The 25,016-nt window shown below is 40.4% G+C and overlaps 1 protein-coding gene across 1 annotated transcript in view; it reads right to left on the bottom strand.

The window, feature by feature from the left end:
* BMP6 (bone morphogenetic protein 6) overlaps nt 1-25,016 on the bottom strand; it is a 145,948-nt gene that overhangs the window by 9,547 nt on the left and 111,385 nt on the right. The window contains 2 exon segments of the mRNA XM_034762284.1: nt 7,616-7,813; nt 9,485-9,633. Of these exon segments, the coding sequence (XP_034618175.1) occupies nt 7,616-7,813; nt 9,485-9,633 (347 nt within the window).

Here is a 25,016-nt window from a genome sequence, read left to right as displayed (position 1 = left end):
AGGGATTTTAATTTGATTTTGGTGCTCAGTATTAGTCTTCAATGAGAAATAAGCTCTTTGCTTAGGAAAAATTTCAGGGCTTCTGCTGGTAACAAAAGAGGTGCTGAGCATGTGAAGGCCACCATCTTTGTGACATTTGTGGGTGGACAGAAATGAAAACATTCTTGCCTTTTGTCAAAAGTCGAGAGAAGATGGGTCTGAATCAAATGTAAAAAGGTGGAGGGCAGGAAGAGTGAGAGAATATGAATGAGAACAAAGGCAGAGTTCAAGCAAGAGAGGGCAGTAGCAAGAAATGCTAAATAAAACAATTTCTATGAAGCACAGGCCATCCTGAATTTTCTCTCTTATTGGATGAGGTCGTCACCACATGATGCCTCACTTATTGTTTATAAATCTATGTCACACTACTATGACCAATAACGCATGTTATCTGATCCATGTCCCTGAAACAACCACCCCCTGCCTGCAAACACAAATTGTCCTATCTTCCCCTCTTCAAAACCTATTTTCTCTTGCTCGCCAACAATGGCTTCTATTCCTGAGCCCACTGCGCTCTCCTCTCTTAGTTTCTATTTTAAAATATCAGAACATTTAAAGTTGCAAGGTCTAGGACTCACATTTTCATTTGTTTAACTTTCATCCCGCCTTCTTACTTTCTCATCTCTATATTTGATGTTTGTCTAATTTGCACTTCAGGGCAGGGATCATTTGTTTTTTAGTCTCTTTAGAACATCAAACAAATGATAATGCTACATAAAACTAGGTTTATGAGATGTCCCAAGTTTTTAGGAACAGTCCCAATATTTGGGACTTTGTTTTATATAGGCGCCTATTACCCTCCACCCCCTGTACCAATTTTTCCACACTTGCTCTCTGCTCACCCTACTTAAAACTTCTAATAGCTAGCAATTCTCAAATCTATTATCATTGAATAGTGGCAGTTTAAAGGCTGGATCGGGGGTTGGAAGCTCTAGACCTATTGAGCGGGTCCTCTTGATGACAGTACAGTGGATTGGTCCACCCCTCCCTTGTGGGAGCCCTGTAGCTAAAGCACAAGACTGAGAGTCATCAGATTGGGTTCTACTCCCAGCTGTGCCTTAAATTTCTGTGCGACCTTGAGCAAATCACTCAACGTCTGTGCCCCAGTTCCCCATCTGTAAACTGAGGATTCCACCACTTACATAATCTTAGCGTGTGGTGTGTTGTGAAGCTTGATGAATAGTTTGTAAAGTGCTCTGAGAGTTTATACGGAACTCGCAATTGAAACACACAGGAGTGATCTACTCCGCTCTTATGCCCCAGAGCCACACATTACCAATTGCAGGTGAGAATGGCAGGCCCTCATAGAGAGAGATCCACAGGTTTGGATAATTTAGGAAAGCTTTAGATAAGTAGCTAGAAGTTTGGATGGTTAGTTAAACAGGCCTCCATGCCAGAGTCTCATCAAACCTTAAAACCCACATGAGTTTGGGGCCCTGCTCTTGGAGGTTCATCTAGGTCCCCTTTGGGTTTAGCGAGTCTGCCCCTGTGGTTTAATAGTTAATGTCAACTCAGTACTTCCAATGTGCTGTATTTTATCGCTTTGCAAGTTATTCTGTCTCAGACTGAAATTTAAGAAGCAATTTTTCATTTAAAAATACCTTCTAAGACAGCACAGTTGAGCAGCAGAGTTGAGGTGGCTTGTTTGCACTGAATGCTCCCTTAGTTCAACCCAGAGAAGCTGAACACAAAACCAACTTTCTGGTGAGCACAGATGTCTCTTTTAAAGCTGGACATTGACATTTTTGTTGTTTAACGGGGAGGGAGTATATAGTCTGAACCTAATGATCTTCCTCCTACGAATACTTATGCACCAATCTTAGATTTCCTATAACTTCTCCCACGTTAAGTGCTGGCAGAGAATATATAAATATTTACTGAGGTTAATCCTTCTAAGAATACTCTGACTGCTCCCAAGGTGCCAGTTCACTGGATTCCACAGGATTATTAATTGCCACCATGCTTCTAAATGGCTTTGACAGAGGTCTCTGGGCCAGCCTCTTTCTCTCAGTGTTTGACTTAGGTGATTTGCCTAGATAAAGCTGGTGTAAACTGATCATGCAGTTAATAATAACCCACTTAACATGAAAGCCATCTGCTTGGGTGGGATAAGAAAAGATGACAGGTTTAAGTACACGCGCACATACACAGACAGATCAGAAGCGGAGAGGAGGTGGGAGAAGTGCAAGCTGTTCTGACTGTGTAAGGCACTCCAGCTGTAATGCAGCTTTCTCCATTGCATGGCTCTCTCCCTCACACAGTCATCTCCAGTCTGACAACATGGATGAATGTTATACTAATGGGAGATTCTAATGCAAGGCAATCATGTTATTCACAAGATGATACATCTGTGCCATCCTGGACATGTCCGGCCTTATTTGTTGTTTTTATTTAGTGATGCACTAGGAATTAAGTACAAAATTCAGTTCTCAAACACGCATGCATTTTTCCTCCCGAAAGTGAAAGGAGCTGTGCGCTTCAAGGGGGGGCACTGCACTGGAAATGTGTTCCCTGCCGTTCTAATGTTCCCCAGAGGGTACCTACCATGGCCTCTGTGTCTGAAACAGAAGAATGCCAAAATGGGTGTCACATGGGTTAAATTCAAAGTGGGAACTGTTGGCAATAGCCAGAAAAACTTTCAGTGTGACCATTTACAATCTCGGGAAGGCCTTGGGAGCATTCTGTGAGTGTGCTTACCTTAATGGAGATCCCCTAATGATAACACGCTGTTCTGTAGCAAGATCAAAGAGACAACACTTTGCCCTCTGAAGATCCACTACGGAATAAATTCATTAGGACCCTGATCAGACAGCAGAAACACAAGTATGTTTCTGACAGTCGCCATAACTTCCAGTTAAAATTAGAGTCTGCATGGTCTTTGGGAGTCAGACCTAAATATACTGTAAGTGAATTGCTTAGTTTTCGACTCTGATCCTGACAGATGATACGGTTTTAGATGAAAGGATATGCAAGCCCCTCCTACAGCCAGGTATGCAGAGAGACCACCCTCGCCCCCCAGTGCTTTAAAGCAATAGCTGGTGTACAGTTCTCTGCCTTGGCACACAGAAAATACTTATTCCTCAACCCTCCCCCCTACCCCTGCCAGTGCATCCTCTCTTCTGCAAAAGGATAGTGTTTGGCCCCAAGCACAGATTGTTGGAGGATCTCATGTCAAAGCAAATACTCATCTCTGTACATTAGTACTTTCTCCCCATAAATTCAGTTCTGCTTTATAGGTCATAACATGTTTATAATACAGAGGAACTAACATTCTTGGAGGGAAAAAACACCCTTTTCTTTAGGTTCTTATACCATACCCATCACCTGGGTACTGAGTCCTGAACAACATATGAACATCAGAGAAAGCACATGAAGGCCCCAATCCTGTATTTGATAGTACAGGAGCAGACTGCTGTGCCTGCATGGACCCCCACTGATTTCAATAGGGCTCAGTGCCAACACAACCGTGCACGTCATGAACTATCAGTTGCAGGACTGGGGCCTCGAGGATTGAGATGCATGTGACAAAATCATTATGCACTCCGATTGAAACTGACAAGCTCCTTGCCAGTAGTGGTGGTAAGTACGGGAAAAGGTGCAATCCACTATAAAGACACCAAACCAAACATGTTAAGACTAAGTTGTTGAATGTATCAACTTCACCAGGCCTGGCAACTTCTCAGCTGCCGTTTTAAACACTGATCAGAAGTTGCGGTAAGAGGGTGCGGGGAAGCAGAGAAACCAAAGGGAAGAATGAGAAGAGAATCACAAGAGGAAGAAAGCAACCCCAAAGATAATACATTACCCTGGAAATGGACTCGAAGGAACTAGCCTAGTGACATGAACTCACCATTACGTCCAGATGTGACAGTGCTTTACATCGGAGGCTCCATAATGCTAGGAGATCTCAGGATAGCAGGAGAGCACAGGGTGGAGAGGAAGCCTTGGCTCTGAAGTCTCCTGAACTTTGGTTCATTTACACCATCATCTTTTCTTTAACAATTTAGACCTAGTTCAGCAAGGTGCTCAAAACACGTGCCTAACTTTAAGCAGGTGAGTCATCCTAGTGACTTCAATGGGACTGGCCATCTACTTACGTCACTAAGACCTGCTTAAAGTTAGACATGTAGGTAGTATCTTGCTGAACCATGGGCCTTAGTTTGGTGAACTACCTATTCTAGTCTCCTCACAAGCCTTTAAAAAAAGATCCATGTAACAGAGTTTGCAGAAGAAGAAGAAAAGTCTGAAATTACATGAGGTTCAATACTGTTGAGAGCCATTAGAGTTTAACCGGCTGGGATGGTAACCCTCAAAGTTTGCTATCGCACCTAGGGTGACATCCAGGGCTACATTCTCCTTCTGTACCCATGGGAGTTCTCCCAATCTCATTGCATGTCAATACATGAGAAAAGTGCAGGGGCATGATTGCAAAGATTTTTTTTTTTTAAACCATAGCTTTTAAACCTTTCACTATTAATCATGGACCAAACCATAAAGCACTCCCTGGGTAGTCATTAGATTCTATCATCATAACACAGGCTATTAAATCAACCCTGGATGAGGAACAATAGACTAACAGTACTACACTAGAAAGAATTTCTCTTTCTTTTTCAAATAAGCCAACCAACATCTCAGTTTTAATTTTTCCCTTTTTTTTGAAAATCCACAAAGGTTCAACATTACCTTGTTGACTACTAGTCTGCCAAACCCCAGGTTTTAAATTAAAGTTGGCTTGAGCTAAAGTGCTCAAAAAAGCACTTGAAACCACAAAATGACTAGTTATTTTTTCCCTTTTGTCATTTTATAATCTGAGTGGTTATAGTCAGAAAAGCGATTATGTAAAAACGTCCCCCTTTTGCCCAATATATCTGCTCCCTCTGGGGCTTTGAATCGCATCTTCTGATTTTAAAGTAGTAAAAGCTTGTTTTTGTCAGCCAGCTCTGCAGAGTTAATGGAAGTGAAAGTGGAGTCTATTCTGCCTCAAATGTCATCAGCATGAAATATCAGCCAATTTCCAATTCTAGAATGAGATGCTGCACTTAACATTTCAAATGTGCTGTACAAACATTAACAGCCCTCACATCATCATTGAGAGGGAATGAAAAACCTGGCTCTATCTGAATATATTAACTATACACTTTGTGCTAAATGGCTGAGCCTACTGCTTTTAAAATCGGTATGAATAAGATGTGCTTACTTACATTACTGGGGGCAAATTGATCACAAGGGTAACCTAGTGAACACGCATGACACATACTTTTGCAAACAGTCACTGAGGAACTAAAGCTGGTTCTAATGGAGCCAAGTCCAAGGATTATACCTGTGGGATTGGATGTGGCTTCTTAAAAGGGAATACAGCCTTACAGCCCTGCATGGTGGAAGCTAAAGCACAGTATGTAAGCAAGTTGTGATTATCAGGGCTGATGAAACGCCAATATGTTAATGCACTCTTGAGTGAGTGACCCCGGAGAGAGAATTCTTGGATTCTCTCTCTCTCACACATTCCCCCTCCATCCCTCCAGAGCACTAACATCAGATGGGCTGGAGGCAGCTGGCTGAGAACGTTCTCACCTTCTGATATAAAGCTTTCATTGTACCTAACCTGTATTCCTGTAAGTAAACTTTCAATCATGTTAGCTCAGCTTTTCACAGCGATTAGGCTTTGTTTAGGATTTCTCTCATTATCTGTGTAACATAAACATTGCTTTTATTTAAGTAACTGGAATTGGCAGGGTAGGTTATTACATGGGGATGCTTATAGTCTAGGGTGGGTGGGGGTTGCTCTTTGAGAAGGAAACTGGCCTTTGACCTTAAGGAAGGCAGAAGCAGGCAAGGGATTTGCAATGCCCTCCCTCAAACAATGCAGCTGCAAACCAATGGGTTCCCCCATAACCTACAGATTTCCCAATTCTCCTACCAGCCTGCAAAGAAAATACCTAGTCTATGAGGAAATCCCTGTCTGATTGGCTGAAGTGGAAGCATAGGGGAAAGAAGCCAATCAGAGCTCCCGCACATGCTGATGGATAGCCTAATTGTCATTAATGGTAATGTTAAGGTTACAACCCTATTGCAGGTCACCTTTTAGTACACGCTTTCAGGATTCTAAAAGTTAATGTAACATGTGGGTTCTTCCTAGCAACTGGACGCAAGTTACTGGGCTCAATACAGGATAACTGGCTAAAATGTAATGGCCTGTGATATTCAGGAGTAGATGAGCTAATGGTCCCTTCTGGCCTTAAACTCCACTGTCTATGAATTACATTTTAAGCACAAATTCAAAACCCAGTCTAGCTGTTACAGCAAAACAGGGAGTACATGGACGTTTCTAAATCACTATCGTGTGTGCACTGTTGTCTCCAAGGAGCCCACTGACTGACATTAGTTAAGTTTCAATAACATTCACTAAGTTTCACAGTTTTTTCTGAAGATAAATGAGTTTATCTATTGTGAGTTTATTTTGGAGTACAGTAAAAAAAAGCTAAGGAGTTTACTGTGAAAGAAGGGGGCAGTATAAGCAAAATAATCAATCTCAATTGCTCCAGAAATGCTACAGTTTGATCAGGGAGCAAAAGAGATGCTCAGTACATTCACCAAAAATATATCCTAAAAAGGAAGGACTTTCAGCTTTATGATACGATGCAGAGCTGGTTGGAAAACAAAAGATATTTCCTCAATTTTCATCCAAATTTCAGAATTTTCCAACCAGTTTCAATGAGACAGCAAATGCTTTTCTCTTAAGCCCGTTCTTCAACCATTCCTATGTGGCTTACAACTCATGCCAGTTAAGAGGTAGGCAAGACTGCATGTGTGCACTATGATGTTCAAGCTAGACTTTTTTTAAATGAACAAAATACCATTAACTGATGGAAAGATGGGGATATATTGCAAAATTTTAAAAATAAAAAGTCAACACTGGTGATAAGATGCCTGAGATCAAATTTAAATCTGTTAGCTCTCCCTTTGTATCATCGAGCAAATCTAACAAGAGTTTAAAAGGCACATCCCATCCTTCCATGTGCACAACTCACTTTCACACTGAGAAACCTAGCAGCATATTGCCTTGAAGTCTAGCCTAATAATGTGATTCTTAGGGTAAAAACTGCACTATACTACTGTGCTTTTTCTGAATTAAAGAAGAGAATCCATCATCGCTTCTTAGTCAGACCTGGACTAAAAATACACGCATGGAGTGGTGTAAATGGTAGTGTTTCAGTACTTAGAGATGTTTAATACCTGATATTTCATGCCAGCAGCATACTTCTAGGCAAATGTTACTCTGCAGCAGATCACTGGTCCAAAGGATCGGAGATGAAATCGTGGCCTCATTGAAATCAATGGCACTGATTTAAATGAGGCCAGGATTTCACCCACGGACTTAGGAAGTCCCTAGTAAAAGCAAATGTTACATGAACATTCTTCTCTCAGGCTCTTGTAAATGTAGCCTGCTCCTCTGTGCTTATTTCATTTTATTTTGGCCATGCCCCTTTTGTGCTTTTTCACATATCAAAGCAAATGGAAGATCTTAGAAGAGAAAAGATGTCTGATCTCCAGAGAAAAGAGATGTTGCAAAAATTACCTGTAACACTAGATACCCTGGAAACATCTTGAGACTGAGTGGAGCGGTTTCGATTCTGCTGCCTGCGCCTGCTTGTGGCTGACCTAGTGGTCCGAACATGAACCTCACTCACTTTGAAAAAGGCCACCATGAAAGGCTGCTTGTCGTAAGGGCCATTTCGGCCTATCAGGCCTGCTGCTCTAGGGTTTACATTGAGACCTTCAAATGGAACAAAACAAAAATAAAAAAGGTGTGTTAAAAAATCAACACAGTCTTGAATAGTTTTTGCTAGCAACACAGACGCTCTCCCACAAGTAGCATTCCCTTTCCCCTTCTTTTCAGTTCTCTCTCCTCCTTTATCCCCTCCACCATAGCCTGTTGTCTTCTTCATGACATTCTCTAACTTGGACTGTGAGCTCTCCAGAGCAAGGACGTTTTGAATTCTTATAGCATCTCTAACGCTGTGTATAGGCATTGGTATATTATACATATATAATTAAATGCCTAAATCTGTTGTAAAATTAGTGATGACACTTCTGAGCCACCAAGAACAGAGACATTAAGGAGAAAACCCTGGGAAATTTTGAGGGAAAAAAGGCTGGATACCTTTCCCATAAAGAGCTTAGAGTTTGGGCATAGCATCATATCAGTAGCTCATACAGATAGGTGGACACTAGCATCCCACATTTCTTTTGGCAAAACAGACACAGGACAGTCTCTGATCTCTTGCTTGAGTTTTATGGAGGAACTCAAAATAGGATGAAGAAAACGGAAAAAAGTGGAAGGCAGACATGATTCCACACCACTCCATGTTGTCATTCCAGTCTTACATTCTCCTACATCTCCTCCTTCCCCATCTTCCATCCTTTTCTTCCACCTTCCCACCACCAACCTCCCTTTTTCCATCTTTCAAAGTTGCCATGGATTGTAAACATTACTGTTTCTTCTGCAGCTCTCAGTCCCACAGTCCGCAAAGCCATTCCCACAAGTGGAATCTGATAAATTGCATCTCATGGTTAGAGTACTACACTGGGAGACAAACTCATGGGTTCAATCCCCAGTTGTGCTACTGACACTCCATGTCATGCTGGACACTCTGCATCTGTGCAACAGTTTCTCCATCTGTAAACTGATTACCATAATACTTCCGTACCCCACAGCACTATTGCAAGGCTTAATTAGGATTTGTAATGTGGATCACAAGCGTTAGTGCTTTTCATTCATGTTAGTGAAAATTCTGCTGCTGCTTCTTTCTGGAGGCAATGCTTTTATCAGCAACTGATAGACTGAAGGCAGTGGGTGAAACCCTGGCTTCACTGGAGTCAATGATAGATGTGCTTTAACCTCTGATGTTTTTAAGGCTAGCTCAGTAGTAGGAGGGATTCTGAGGTGGCAGAAACAACAATTGCAGCAAATCTAGCATCAGTTTTAAAGCCATTGCACATCTTAAATGTGGACCTCTTTTTAAAAAAAGTTACACTGGAAAATGTTTCCATCAGTTTGAAAAAATAAAAGAATAAAACTTATTTGGCTGGATTTTCAGAGGTGCGGAGGTCAATGGGAGCGTCAGAAATGGAGAGCATCTGCAAACTAGGCCACTTGTGTATAGGGAAAGTGGCATTCCTATGCGCTAACTAGGACAGGATCTACATATGTAATACATACAACAGAAAGAACTCAAAAGTATTTTAGAGAGATACATAGAAGACCAGACAGACAGACAGTAAGTAGCCTTCAATCTGTGCATTTGAATGCATTGCCTAGTCTATCACATCACAGTTGTATACTTGGATACATTACCCAGACCATCACCTTAGGGCTGATGGCTATAAACAATTAACAAAGACAATCACCTGCCAGATGAATCAAGTAAGTTGGTCTGTAACTTACCATCCCTGGTCACCACACTCAGCTGGAGCCCCATGTTGTGCTGAGGGTTCATCACCCACATGTTACTGGTGGCAGTGATGTCAAACTCCAGCCAACCTTCTTCTGAGGCCCACACTGCTCTGGTATCCAGCAAAAACAGATCAGAATCTCTGCAAAAGAGAACAGGAACATGAGGGGGGTTCCAGATTTCCCCACGTGCTTCCACTATCACAGTAGTGGGAAGAGTCGAAATTAAAATATTGCTCATTTGTTACTATAATTTCACCATGAAAAGGCATGTGCTTCTGCACATAAAGTTCAAAATGTTACAAAAATGTAGCTGTTTTCTAGGCTTGTGGAACCCATGCCAGCTACAGAAATGCTAATACTTAGGATTGTGTGTTGGTAACTGCATTTTAAGCCTTACCCCAGTGAGGCCTGAATGTACAGAGAATCTAGATTGTACAGTGGCCAAAAGTTATTACCATGTCTCTCTGTTTCCTAATATGTATCCCTATTTATGTAAAGGGCTACAATTCTTATGTATGATGAGCCAATATTGCAACATTAATTTGGATCTCTGACACCAATCCTCTCACTATTTCTTTTGCAAAAACACATTACAATTAATAAGAGCATAAGGAAAGTGAGAAAACAGGCTACCTGTCCCCCTTTTCCCATCAAAGATTAATTACAGAAAAAGTTTTGTTTGAGTTACATTTTATTTTTGGCCAAATGCTATGTCATATTGCCCAGTAGTTTGGTTTACATGAGATCACACATGGAAAAATAAGCGTGTCAGTATATTGGGGCTCTTAGTGCAGCTACTTTTTATAGTGGAAAGGCTTTGCTCCTCCCTCTGCTAGTAACCACACTCTGTGGTTGACTCAGCAGCCTTTCCCACAGGAGTCTTTGCATCTTCCCTTCCAATGGGAAAAGTGTTTCAGGGGAAATTCTGTGACCTTCACCTCCAGTAGCAGCAAGTGGTCGGGCTAGTTAGCTGCTGTATGCTTTGGAAAAACTCTATGGTTGCAAGATTTGGGCTTCACCAGGCATGCTGTGTACCCTGGAGCACAACAACTATAGAGGGATTAACTGCTGAATCAGCCCAGAGTCTTAATAAATCTTCCAGATTGGTCCCTGGCACCCTCTGAAGTGGGCTACACAGGTGCAAGTGGGTCCTCTCAGTCCCTGCACTCTGTCTCTCCTCTGAACTTCCCTCTTCAATCTTCTTCCTGTAAACCATCTCTGCCCTCCTCCTCCCTAACATGCTTCAGCCTGCCTTCCTCTAACCCCCAAACAACTGACACATTACTTCCACCCAAATAGGTTTACAGATTATTCAACAGGCCTGAGTCAATTTTTTAAATTGTACAAAAAAAAAAAAAATTCCTCTAAAAATTCTCACCATTTTCCAGCCAGCACCACTATTCCACTAGCTCTTCTCCTTGGTACAGGTTTATGAAGCCAACTATTGAAGTATTATTCCACAGATGTTATAGGTGACACTAGTAGAAGCACCTATAGTTAAGGTAGCCTGATACTTACCACTATAAGGCCTGTTTTCAGCTGTTGTAACTTTATCAAAATAACAACTTGTGCTGACATTTTAATTTTCAGAAAAAAAAATGGTTTAGCTGTTTCCAGGAACAAAATTAGGAGAAAATGTTTTCCTCATGTTAAAAAATGTTTCCAGTCATTTCATAGAGAAGCCCTAACACTTCATACTTTGGAGTGGGGATTTGAAATTTGGCAGAGGCCTGCTCTAAGTAAGGATGTGCCTTTTGCTTTCCCTGTGAAAATTTACCAAAATTTGTCCATGTTCAGTAAAGACTCAGACTTTAGCAGCTAAATTCTCTGAAGAGTCTGTGATGGGTTGGAACACAGAAACCCCCTTGGGAGCTGCAACCTAATGTGCAAAGACTACCCCTGCTTCTGTTTTCCCTGCCACCTCAGGACTCCAGCACCCTGTCTTGCTGAGCCAGACACTCCCGTCTGCTCCAACACAGACCCAGGGTCTGAATCACTTGCTCCAAAGCTGCAAGTTTATTTGAAAACAGCTTACAGAAGTGTGCTTGTCTTTAGCACTCAGATGCCCAACTCCCAATGGGGTCTAAACCCAGATAAATCCATTTTACCCTGCATAAGGCTTATGCAGGGCAAACTCAAATTGTTCGCCCTCTATAACACTGATAGAGAGAGATGCACAGTTGTTTGCTCCCCCAGGTATTAATACATACTCTGAGTAAATTACTAAATAAAAAGTGATTTTATTAAATACAGACAGTAGGATTTAAGTGGTTCCAAATAGTAACAGACAGAACGAAGTAAGTCACCAAGCAAAATAAAATAAAATGTGCAAGTCTATGTCTAATAAAGCTAAATACAGATAATCTCACCCTTAGAGATGCTTCAGTAAGTTTTTCTCAGACTGGACACCTTCCAGGCCTGGGCACAATTCTTTCCCCTGGTACAGCTCTTGTTCCAGCTCAGGTGATAGCCAGGGGATTCTTCATGATGGCTCCTCTCTCACTCTGTTCTCTTCCACCCCTGTATATATCTTTTGCATAAGGCGGGAACCCTTTGTCCCTCTGGGTTTCCCCCCCCACTCCCCCCACTGGAAAAGCACCAGGTTAAAGATGGATTCCAGTTCAGGTGACATGATCACGTCACTGCAAGACTTCATTGCCCACTTGCCAGCACACACATATACAGGAAGACTAACAGGTAAACACAGCCATCTGCAGACAATGGTCCTGGTTAATGGGAGTCATCAAGATTCCAAACCATCATTAATGGCCCACACTTTACATAATTACAATAGGCCCTCAGAGTTATGTTTTGTATTTCTAGTTTTAGATACAAGAGTGGTACATTTCTACAAATAGGATGATCACACTCAGTAGATTATGAGCTTTGTAATGATACCTTACAAGAGACCTTTTGCACGAAGCATATCCCAGTTGCATTATATTCACTTATTATCAAATCTTTATAAAACTATCCCAGTTACATTATATTCACTTATTATCATGTTTTTATAAAGCCATATAGACTGCACAACGTCACAGAGTCCATCTGCACCAACGATGCTTCATCTCCACATAGCTCCTACATGGCAATCTGACTGTTTGTATGCCATCCCCACAGAGCAACAGACCATGCACCGGCATATGGCTACACGGCAGAGCAGAACTTTCCCTGCAATTGCTCCTCCTGTCAGCTGAAGGCCACTGTGGATCCAGGTCCCAAAACTACAAGCAGCCTCTCCTGTGCTTTCAGGCTCCCCTGCTGGCATCCAGGCAGCATGGAGAAGAAAGTCTAACTGAAATGCAGAAGGGTAAGGAGTGAGATGGACTGAGAAAGGAACAAGCTGGAGTGGTCAGGCTTGGGGAAGATGGGAACAGAAAGGGGTCTGTAACCACTACAGCACATTCCCCTCGAGAAACCAGTATTAAGCCCAGGATTCCCAAGTCTCAACATTCCTCTGCGGTCTGAAAATATCTGTGAAACCCACTGGCACAATGTGCATCTGTCTCATCATCCTCCTGTGGTCACAGACCCCCATAGAGAATAATAACCTACTACTACCACCAATTATTCTGTAAACTCAAATGGCAGAGGTCTGTGTGGCAAATCTAAAGGTTCTAACCCTGCTGATAGCTCATAGGGTGAAGGGGGATAAATATGGTTCTCCATTTTTGCAAAAGCAAACTGAAAAACCTCACCAATGTTAAGATTGTACAATCAAGCACTTGAAACTTAAGAAATGCCAAAAATAAAGTTGCCTGCGCAGCCTTAATTTTGTCCCTGTCTGTGTATGCATGGTGATTGCTCAGGAATTAATCTGGGTTGTGTAGCAAACGAGGCCGCTGTCCGTAAGCTCCTTGCCTCATTTACGGAAGAAGTTGGAAGGTGTGTAGTGAATGAGGCAGGGGATTGCAGGAAGAGAAAGGAAGGTCTGATGGTTAAGGCAGCTGAAAGCTGCCCTGGGGAACAGGATTCTATCCCTACCTCTGCCACAGAATAGTCACTGACGCCAAATTTTTCACAGGTGGCCACTAAATATGTTTTCCTCATTTCCTGGGTGCCAAACTTTGTGGAAGCGCTGAATACTCACAGCTGCAATAGAAGTCAATTGAGCCCAGTTCTGAATATCTGAAGGGCTGCAAAATGCTAAATACGCAGAAAAGTCAGGCCCTTAACCATCTCAAACTGGGAACCCAAAATTACTGGACATGTTTTACTTTAATCTGTCGGTGCCTCGGTTCCTCATTTGTAAAATTGGGGTTGTGAAGATTGATTAAGGTTTGGTGAAACACTCAGATTCTATCATAAGGAGTGCTATAAAAAAAGCCGATGAGAAATATTAATTCGGTCTTCAGAGCAGGGCTTTGAATAGTGTGCCAGGAGTAAAGCCTTGGGCCACACATTGAATAATGAGGATAAAACAAAATATTCAATAGCTAGCCATTCAGTGAGCACCGTCCATCCTGTGCCGTGAATGAGGTAGGGGTCCTGTGGAAAAAAGTAGTTTGTGACCATATTATTAAAAACTGTATCGTACTTTTTGCATTTAGGAGCAGCAGAAAGGTAGGAATGGATAGGGGACATGGACCAGGCAGAGAAGACTGGAGGGGAGCGAAAGAGAAAGACTGTTAGTGGAGAGTCAGAAATGGGCAAGAGGTGGTCTGAGCAAGCTACCTATGACCTGATAAGACAGACTCAAGACAGACAGAATCTGATGCTATCACTAATCCACGCACAAACTTCTCTTCATTTCAAGGATACTATGTAGTCTCCTGCAAGTCCTAAAAGAGGACTTTTTAATTCAGTATATAGAAGTGAAGTTCCAACACCATAATGAACCATTTCTTAACACTTAGTTAAATTGTCCCTAGTATTTTATATCCATAAATAGTTTTCCTTTTCTGTATTTACACTGTGCTCATCATCACTGTGATATCTGAGAACTTAATCAAGATTTTAATCATACTTAATACTCAAACTCCTGCAAGTAGTTAATTCAGTAATGTTTGTGCAGCCCATTAAACACGTAAAACACTGTATAAGTGATAGGTTTGTATTATTATGGGGAAGTAAGTAAATGGGGGAAACTGGGGCAATGAGGTGAAGTGATTTTTCCCAAGACTACACTGCAAGCTGACTGGAGAGATGAGAGTCAGGAATTCCTCACTCAGTTAGGAGCTCATTCCTCTAGACCTCACTTTATGGGTCTGACTCAAAACTCACTGAAGTAAATGGGAGTGTTTCCATAGCCTCCAGCCGACTTTGGATCAGGCCCTGTGAACAAAGGTCAAGACAACAATTGCAAGTGGCTGAAAGAATCAGACAGTCTAAGGGAGAAGTATGATTTGTCTGTGTGAATCATAAATTCTGCCCTAACTCCAGTACTCTGGAAGCGAATCCATTTATAAATATCCAGATATAAATATCAACTATAGCTACTATTCTTAACACCAGAATCCTGGCCATGTAGTCAGGACATTTATGGGAGGAATAGTTTGCATCTAATTATGGTGTTTTCCCCCGTAATTAAATATTTCGTTAGCTAAAATCTCACTAAACCTTTCAACAAAATGTCTGTGGGTGTTAATTCATTTTAATTATTTAACTAAACACTAATTAGCTTATATTTTAGTCAAGTGGTTAATCTTCGTTACTATAGTTAGTGAAATTGCCAGATTAAAATAATTTCTCTCTGTCCTGAGTACACATTATAACATGGAATTTTGCCACAGGAAAAACACCAGTGCTATAAAAAGCTGAATTTTACGAAGTATATATTGGAAAAAGGTTTTCTGTTTTCCCAACCGTCCTCTTTCTCCCTCCATGTCCCGTCCCTCCCCCTCCCCAACTAGGCAGAAGTTTTCCCAAGAAAGCAGTGAGAATAAATAGAGCTCTCACCTTCAAACGACTAAGTTAAAGTCCTCTTATTTTAATTACGGATGAGGAACAACATTTTTGGCTCAGCTTCAAAGCTCACAAGTACCCAGGTGTTTAAGGGATTGTTACGCATTGACAGCCATTTACTGAGGCATTAGTTACTATAAGTCCCTAAAACTTTCTTCAGCTGAACATTTTTATTTACTTTTCTTCAAAGACAAGTTGACATAATAGTCTAGACTGCATAACGTCAACCTCAAAGGAGATTTTTGCACAGAAATGTGAAGGGTTTTTACTGCTTTATTTTTAAAAATTTATATCCTTTCTTAATATTTTTTTGTATATCACACTCAATCTATAGTTTGCACTTCTTCAGATCTCCAGAAAAATTATTCTGGGTGTGATACTGCTGATTCATCATCAAGATCTTTTCTTCTGAACAACCAACATGAATAGAATGAAAAATTGTACCCACCATAAAATGTAGTCTTACAGAGTCAAGATTTTGAAGGTACAGCCTAGCACAACTGTAAATCAAATTCTTTCAGTATGTTATTTTTAGTGTTGCCTAGATAAAAATCTTAAAGAGTTTGCTGACATGCAGGATATACTGTATAAATTGTGTGTAGAACATGATGTATGCAAAGTTGTAACATGGAATATTAACAACTTTGCATTTTTAAAGCACCTTTATTCAACAGATCACAAAGCACCTCACAAAAGTTAGGAAATTGGAACTGGATCCTGCAAAGAGCTCTATCCAAGGGAACCCCTGTGCCTGTGAGAAACCAAAAGAAAGTCAATGGGCTCTGTGTGGGTGCAGGGTCTCTCGACATGGAACTCTTTGCAGGACCAGGTCCTTAACCCTCATAACCCTTACATGTAAGTATTATAGTATTATTTCCATTTTACAAATGGTTAAACTGTGAAAAAACATTGCCCAAGCTCACATAAATAGAGTCTGTCTCTCCTGACCCCTAGTCCAGTACTTTAATCACAAGACCAATATACTCTAAATAGACAATGTCTCATCTCAGAATTCAGTTGACTTTGCACCAACAGGGCTTTTCTTTGTCCTTAAAAAAAGGGGCGGGGGGAGCTAAAGAAGTTTCCTTTAGATTCTGGAGGAAAAGGTAATTAGCTACAGGACTCAACATTTATCTGCTAAATTCACCCCAGAACATTTTGATTTTTAAACCACTTTAAACACACATTCACACCCACCCACCCCTCCCACTCAGGAGTAAATATATGCACACTATATACAAATCTGACCTTAGCTTGAGTCAGATTGACGTTAGCTTTGCCATTTGTTTTGAACAAGCCAATTCCAATCCAGTTGGGGACAGTTATTTTCTAAACTATAAACACTGCATGCAAATCAATTTTCCCTTTAGATTAGAAACTCAGATAGTATTTGTATAAATATCTTGTTGCAAAGAGAAAGACTTTACTACCACTAACTGACAGCTAAAAATAATGACAGTTTTAACCCTTAATGGAATAACGTTCTGTTGCAGGAGAACACACTATATAAATGGGAGAAGTGAAGGACATACCCCACCCCAATTTTATCATGTGGGAGGAATCTTTCTACACACATCAAGTTACCATATTTCATTCTTGATATGAATGAAATTGTTTAATAAATGTTGACCATTAAGGCACCATATCCTTCCTTTGATCTTCAGCTCAAGCCATTGCTTCTTTCTTTTTTTTTTTTAAATAGATTAGTTGTTTGGACAGTGTAGGAGGGTTCTGAGGTCTGTACTAACAGGATATTTACACTTGAAAAAATAATAATCATCCCAACCAAGGGTTGACATCTTTGATCAACACAAATCCTCTCAGCCCTCCCACTCCTGACCCAACACTTTGCTGAGAGAAAGCAAGAACATTTCTGAGCAAAAAATATACATAACAGTCTGTTTCCAGAAATAAATCTGTTTCTTCCCTTCACTTTTTCATGTCTCCCTTAAATGAGTAACCCACTTCCAAATAGAGTTGAAACTCAAATTCCCTCTTCTGCTTCTACAAACTCAGCATTCTATATGTATTTGGAACACAAATGTAAATAGGGTTGAATTCCTCTCTGTTCTGCCTCAGCATCATAAAAGGTTGCATTACTACAGTCTGCCGTGTTCTGTGAAGTAGAATGTCTCTCCCATTTATAATGAAGCTGGTCACAAACATTTGGAAGTCAGTGAGACTTGTGTCCCCTACATTCGTTTGGTGCTTTTGACAATCTCTCTTATTTCGTGTATTTAAAAAATGAATACGCTGGTGCTGAAAGAACCCAGGGACAAAGAATAACCTCTCGGGATATGTCTACGCACCAATCACGGGGTGTAATTGTACCTTGAGTAGACCTACCTGAGCTAGCTTTAATCTAGCTAGCTTGGGTGACATAGCTGTGAAGCCATGGCACCACAAACTTCAGAGAAGGCTAACCACTGAAGTCTTGAGTATTCTGGGCAGGCTTGTACAGACCGCACGGAAGCCCGTGCTGACGACGCTTCAATGCTACTGATATCTGAGCTAGCTAGAATCTAGATTCTAGCTAGCTCAGGTGTGTCTACATGAGCTGCAGTCACATACTATGATTGCAGCATAGACATAACCTCAGTCTTTGAAAATTTAAAGGCTGAAAGGAAGCAGAAGCTGATGGATGTATTGTTTTATAAAATGTTTCATTTCCACCTCCTAACCTCAGACTAGCCTACAATTTGTTTCAAAATTTAGACTGCTACATTCAAAATAAGTCCAAAGTTACTTCAAATCTGTTTTACAAGACTGTTTTCTACACAATCACAAAATCTATATTAACCATTCAAAGGGGATGCTTAAGGTAGGTCAAATTTCTTGGCCAAACTTAAGTTTAATTAATCTTTTCTCAATGTTCTGCTGACATCATCACTGGTTTTTGTAATGAAAAAAAGTAGTCTGTAACAATAATTTGATTTTAATCAGAAATTCAACAACTTAGCACTGTTTTTAACCTTACAAAGGACTGGGAGGGGAACCAAAACATTGCTGACACTATTGAGTCAGTATAAAAATGTTTTCTTTTTTAAAAAGAGAATGTGCTTAGATCACACTGCCCTGATGCCTGCCTCAATGTCTCCAGGTGCCATGAGTATCATTTTTACTTTTTGATTGCTTTAAATAAAGGCAATGTGAAATCACTCTACAATGATTTTATGCTATTTTAAGAAGAACTGATATGACCATTCACTTCCTTTTTGGTGCTTTCTCAGTACATGCCCAAATACAGAATTATAGAGCATTCATTTACGAGAATTTCAGTGCAAGGTCTGTACATTGTAACATCTGTAAGCTTGTCATCAGCCACAATTGTCTACAATGGCAAAAATAGGACCCATTATTCAATAGCGGTACAGTTCCATCAATAGTAAACAACAGAAGCCATAGTACAGACAGGGCTCAAAAGTAGGGTATTTTTGTTTGTTTTTTAAACCCCTATGTCATCTAACTCCACTCGGGAAGGGTTATTAGCACTGTCATACGGTCCTAATAAGCAAAACCTCTATGAAGTCAGTCAGCGTTTTTTTTTTTTTCTTCTTAAGAAGAGCTGAATAAGAGTTTTTATTACATGCTTCTGAACCAATGGACACCTGCCCCCCCCCCTCCGCCCTGAGTCCTGAGCAAACCTTTCTCCTTACCAAGTACCTTTCCTAAAAGACTTGTTCCTATCTTCAGAGTGTGTGTGTAGGGGGATTAAGGTTGCATCCAGTGGCTCATTCTTTTCCCTGGTAACTTCAGGGGCACCTTTTTGGGGTGATTCACTTATTTTTGTCCCCCTCCCAGGTCTCTTCCCTGCAGTTTCCCCTTTTCTCTTTCTTGAGACACTCAATCTTCTAATCTGTTTCATTCATTAACTGAGGCTTCATCTCCCCAAATTCATGGATTCTCCCCTCCCGGTACATTCATGACTTTTCTTGCTCAAAGATACGCAGAGCTTTTCACATTTCAGTGACTCGCTCAAATCCAGCCCAGATCAGTAATCAACCAACAATTATCATCACTCAAAGGTGTTTCATCAGCCTATAGAAAGGAATTGTTCCTTTTCCTAGCAGATTTGTGTCTGCATCATAAAAGTCACTGTTAAACTGGCACCCTTGTTGGCAATCTCAAGAGGAAAGATCAATGACTGAATGGACATCTTATCTCAGATCTAAAGGTGAATCCTCTTGATCAGGGTTGAGGAATAATATCTGGCAGCAGAGCAGTGTGAAAAAGGTGCTGCTGCAGCTTCTTGTGCTGTATCTGTTTTAGATGGATAGATAACTGCAGTTTTGTCAATCCACCGCCTTGCACACAAGCACTAAAATTCATTTTTGTTCACCCCAAATCCAGCTAGAATTTCCCCATACTTCTCTTCAATTTAGCTGAGTTAAAGATGCATGGCTAGAATTCAGGATGTCTACAGACTCTTCTTCATTTAGTACAATGTCATCAAATGTCAGGAAATATCAGGTCCTTATTCAAGCCATTAGTCTAAAGGAAGTGTGACAACACAACCTTTTAAGTAAAAGGCAGCTGTTCTTTTTTGGCTTATAAGTCAGCTGCTGGAACTCAGTGCAGGCCTTACAAACGTTTTGCTGGCTCCCTTTAAAAAAAAAACTATTGCTTTTTTGCTTTTGAGCCATAAAACACTGTTCCCAATAGGCAAAGAAAACAATATATTCCAAATGAATCACTAAAGCAAAACTTTAGCCACAACTTCCGCAGATGTATTTTCATCACAAGGAAAAGAAAATAAGTGGACTGATGATCAAAGGATAAAAAGTTACTCAAAGCAAGTGTATTTCAAACTTCACGTAGGGCATCCAAAGAGACTTCAAGACAAGAGGATGGGATGTGTTTATGTGTGGACTTTTCTAGGTACAGATGTTGGCGAGCACCTGTAAACAAGTACCCAGTGTTTGCCTTTAAGAGAGGCAAGGGACAAGTGTGCACATTACACTAACCTGGTCACACATTTGGGTCTGGCAACCACACCCTACAGTGTCAAAAATGCAAACCTAAAGTTGCAGAGTGGCCAGAAGCTTGCGTTTCTTGCAAATCAGTATCTATTTTTTAAAAAATGAAAAAATCCACAACTACTTAAGCTAAGAGCAGAAGAAAATAAAGTGTGCTCTCTAATGACACTGAGAATATATGGGCCTAATTTTTCCCTTGTCACCAGAAGCCCAATCTGTGTAGACAAGTCCTGGGCATGCATCCAAACTGCATGTTTCTTTAGCTAGAACTCTTTCTCCACCCCGCCCCCAACATAAACACATTATATATAATGTGTATGTGTTTATGTTGGGGGCGGGGCAGAGAAAGAGTTCTAGCTAAAGAAACATGCAGTTTGGATAGATAGATAGATAGATACCTCTACCCCAATATAACGCAACCTGATATAACACGAATTCGGATATAATGCGGTAAAGCAGCATTCCGGGGGGGTGGGGCTGCGCACTCCGGCAGATCAAAGCAAGTTTGATATAACGTGGTTTCACCTATAACGCAGTAAGATTTTTTGGCTCCCGAGGACAACATTATATCGGGGTAGAGGTGTGTGTATGTGGACAACATTATATCGGGGTAGAGGTGTGTGTGTGTGTGTATATATAAATTCCTTAAGGGAACAGATGAGTAAGGGATTAGTAAAGAGCTATGGAGATCTGGGTCACCAGTTCAAATCTAGCCCATGTTAATAGTGACTGAAAATTGCTGTCTGTTTGGCCTAGATGAAACTTCTTTAGGATTCTCAGTTCAGATTCTAGCATACACCTCACTACAGGCACCCTTGTCGGCAGTATCAACAGGAAAACACCACTGAATGGAGAGACTTGAATTACTTTCTTGATCACTCCAATTCCATGTTGAGGTGCTGCTGGCTGCAGGGTACCAGTTGTGTGACTAAACAGAGGGCTGCAGTAGCCAGGACTGTCAATCTTGCATGAGAACTAAATTCCTAATAAAAAGGTACATTTATCTCCCAACTCAACCGTGCAACCTACGTTCAGGCACTGTGTTTATTAAGATATTATTTGAAATATAGGTATGACATGTCAATAACATCATATACAAAACTACTAACAACCACTTTGAAACAAAGACTTCACCAACCTCTAAGATATGGGAGTATTAATTGATAGGGCCATATCAGAGTCCCATTTGTCTTCACTAGTTTTTAAGTTATAATTCTTTACTCAATTCACTCTACTATAATGTTACATACAAACAAAAGTTATCCATGCCCCGTAGTGGAAAGAATGTCAGACCTGCTGAAATACGTATTACTATGCCTTGCTCAAGTGACTGGTGCACAGAAGCTATACTGAAAGCCTAAAACTACATTAGTTAACAGAGATTCTCCTTCAGCTCCTGTGATGGAAACATGTATTTGTGGAAAAGTCCTGGGTTTTGGTCTTTAAGTCTGTGTGGTCACAATGAACAGAACAGCCTACATGTCCATGGAATTTCTACCATTGCTCTCCCCACCCCAGTCTTCCATATCAGCTCATATATACTTCTAGCTAGCAAACATGAGATTCCAGCAGACCACAACTTAGAAAACCCAACATTATTCCCTTCAAACATATCAAAATCCTCATTGACATTATGCATCCAATTATTTCACTCCTTTTCTACAAATGCCACTCCTCTCAGCTTCAATTAGTGAATGGTTGCTCGGTCTTCACAACATTTATTCACCTAAGGCATGGCCCCAAAAATGACATCAATGGAAAGTCTGAGAAAGAAACATCACAAAACACCACCACCTTGCAAACCATCACAAGGAAAAGAAAATATTTCCTTTTAATGCTGTAGTTTGCTGCATCTTCTCTTTCCTTTTATTATAGGAATAGCATCACTAGACAGTAAATTGCTTATGTGGCTCAGATTTACTTTGACATTTAACTGACCATTAATCTCATTTTTGTCTTGATGCTTCCCTGCCATGAATGTTATCCCTTAAATATAGCAAATTGTTTCATATTTCTTATAATTTTTGTGCCACAAGGTCTATCTTCCCTATCTTTGCCCTCCACATCTTATTTGACACCAGTGGCCTACCAGCTGTCACCGTACTGGTTGCAAATTCTACGAAGTATCAACATGCAGCAAAGTCCAGGGCTTTCTCGTAGGCAGTAGATTGTCTATATCACTATATTTTGAATGTCCATTTGTCTATTAGATTCTAGTTATACAATAGTCACAGCTTCATATAGACAGGAGAGCCTATGGCCTGATACAAAGCCCAATGAAGTTAATGGAAAGACTACTATTGATTTCAAAGGGCATTGCATCAGGCTCCTACTCAACAGTATTGTTCAACATATGTAATATACATATATATATTTTATATATAGTATAGTCATATTTGAGGCCCCAAATAATAAGAATAAACTTATATAGCAGGAGACAAAAGCCCACAGGTAAGTCCAAAACATGGAGACCTAGATGAAGGGTCAGAATCTGGGGCCAACATGGAGAATCACAGCAGGAGCAAAGGAGAGACAAGAGGAAATACAGACGGGAAATCTAATGATCATAGATGTCTGTATAGTAAGGTAAGAAGTATGGGGAATAAACAGGAAGAATAAGAAATACTAGTGAATAATCACAATTACAGCCAACTAGTATCACAGAAACTTGGTGGGATAAGTCACATGACTGAAATATTGGTATAAAATGGTACAGCTTGTTCAGGAAGGACGGGAAGGCGAAAAAGTGAGGAGGTGTTGCCTTATATATCAAAGATGTATACACTTGCAGTGTGGTTGAGATAGAAGTGGGAGGCAGACCTATTGAAAGTCTCCGGGTAAGAATAAAAGGGTTAAAAACAAAGGTGATATTATGGTAGGAGGTCCACCATAGATCACGTAAGGAGGAAGAAGAGGTGGATGAGTCTGTTTTTTTAAACAATTAAAAAAATCATCCAAAACACAAGACTTGATAGTGATGGGAGACTTCAACTACCCACACATCTTTTGGGAAAATAATACAACAAGGCACAGATTATCCAGGAAGTCCGTGGAATGTATTGGAGACAACTTTTTATTGAAGAAGGTGAAGAAAGTGACTAGGGGAGAGGCTGTTCTAGATTTGATTCTGACAACAGGGAGGAACTAATTGAGAATTTGAAGGTGGAAGGCAGCTTGGATGAAAATGATCATAAAATGATATGTTCATGATTCTACAGAATGGTAGCAGGGAAACAGCAGAATAAAGACAATGAACTTCAAGAAGGCAGCTTTTAGCAAACTCAGAGAATTGGTAGGTAATATTTCATGGGAAGTAAGTCTAAGGGGAAAAAGAGTTCAGGAGAGTTGGCAGTTTTCTTAAAAAAAGGAAACATTATAAAGGACACAAAAGCAAACTATCTTAATGCACAGGAAAGATAGGAAGTATGGAAACTAGGACAAATTATGAAGGATGAATACAAAAAAGAACCCCACCCCACAAGCATGTAGGGACAAAATTAGAAAGGCCAAGGCAAAAAACGAGATTAAACTAGCTAGGGACACACGGGATAACAAGAAAACATTTTTAAATACACTAGAAGCAAGGAGAAGACCAAGAACAAGGTAGGCCCATTACTCAACGGAGGAGGAAAAGACAATAATAGAAAATGCAGCAATGGCCAAAGTCTTAAATGCCTTTTTAGTTACTGTTAACTTATTTAGTGAAAACTGTGATTGGATTATTAACATAGCGAACATCAGTATAAATGGGGTAGGATCTGAGGGTAAAATAGGTAAAGAACAAGTTAAGAATTACTTAGACAAGTTTAATGTCTTCAAGTTGGCAGGACCTGATGAAATACAACCTAGAATACTTAAGGAACTGGCTGAAGAGATCTCTGAGCCATTAGTGATTATCTCTGAGAATTCGTGGAGGACAGGAAAGTTATCCGAGGACTGGAAAAAGGGCAAATATAGCACCTATCTATAAAAACGGGAATAAGGACAACCCAGCTTGTCAGCTTAACTTCGGTGCCCAGTAATATAATGGAGCAAATAATCAATTTGTAAGCATCTAGAAGAAAATAAGGTGATAAACAACAGTAAACATGGATTGTCAAGAACAAACCATGTCAAACCAACCGAATATTCTCCTCTGACAAGGGAGCAAACCTTATGGGTAAGGGAAGAAACAGGTGATGTGATATATCTCAGTTTTAGACTATCAAAAGCCTTACTCTCATGAGCTTCTCATAAACAAACTCAAATAATATAGCCTATAGAAACCTACTATAAGAGGGGTGCACAACTGTTTGGAAAACCGTACTCAGTAGTTATCATGGTTCACAACTGAGCTGGAAGGGCATATTGATTGGGGTCCCACAGGGATCTGACCTGGATCCAGTTCTATTAATATCTTCATAAATTATTTGGATAATGGCACAGAGAGTACCCTTATAAAGTTTGTGGATGATATCAAGCAGGGAGGGGTTGCAAGTACTTTGGACAACACGATTAGAATTCAAACTATTAGAAAAATAGTCTGAAATAAATAGGATGAAATTCAATAAGGACAAATGCAAAGTACTACAAATAGGCAGGAATAATCAACTGCACAAATATAAAATGGGAAATGACTGCCTAGAAAGAAGTACTGCTGAAAA

This window comes from Trachemys scripta, chromosome 2 (genome assembly GCF_013100865.1).
Source record: "Trachemys scripta elegans isolate TJP31775 chromosome 2, CAS_Tse_1.0, whole genome shotgun sequence".
Classification (NCBI taxonomy): Eukaryota; Metazoa; Chordata; order Testudines; family Emydidae; genus Trachemys; species Trachemys scripta.
Note: the sequence above shows the minus strand (reverse complement) of the source record. Positions and strands in the feature narration are given on the sequence as shown.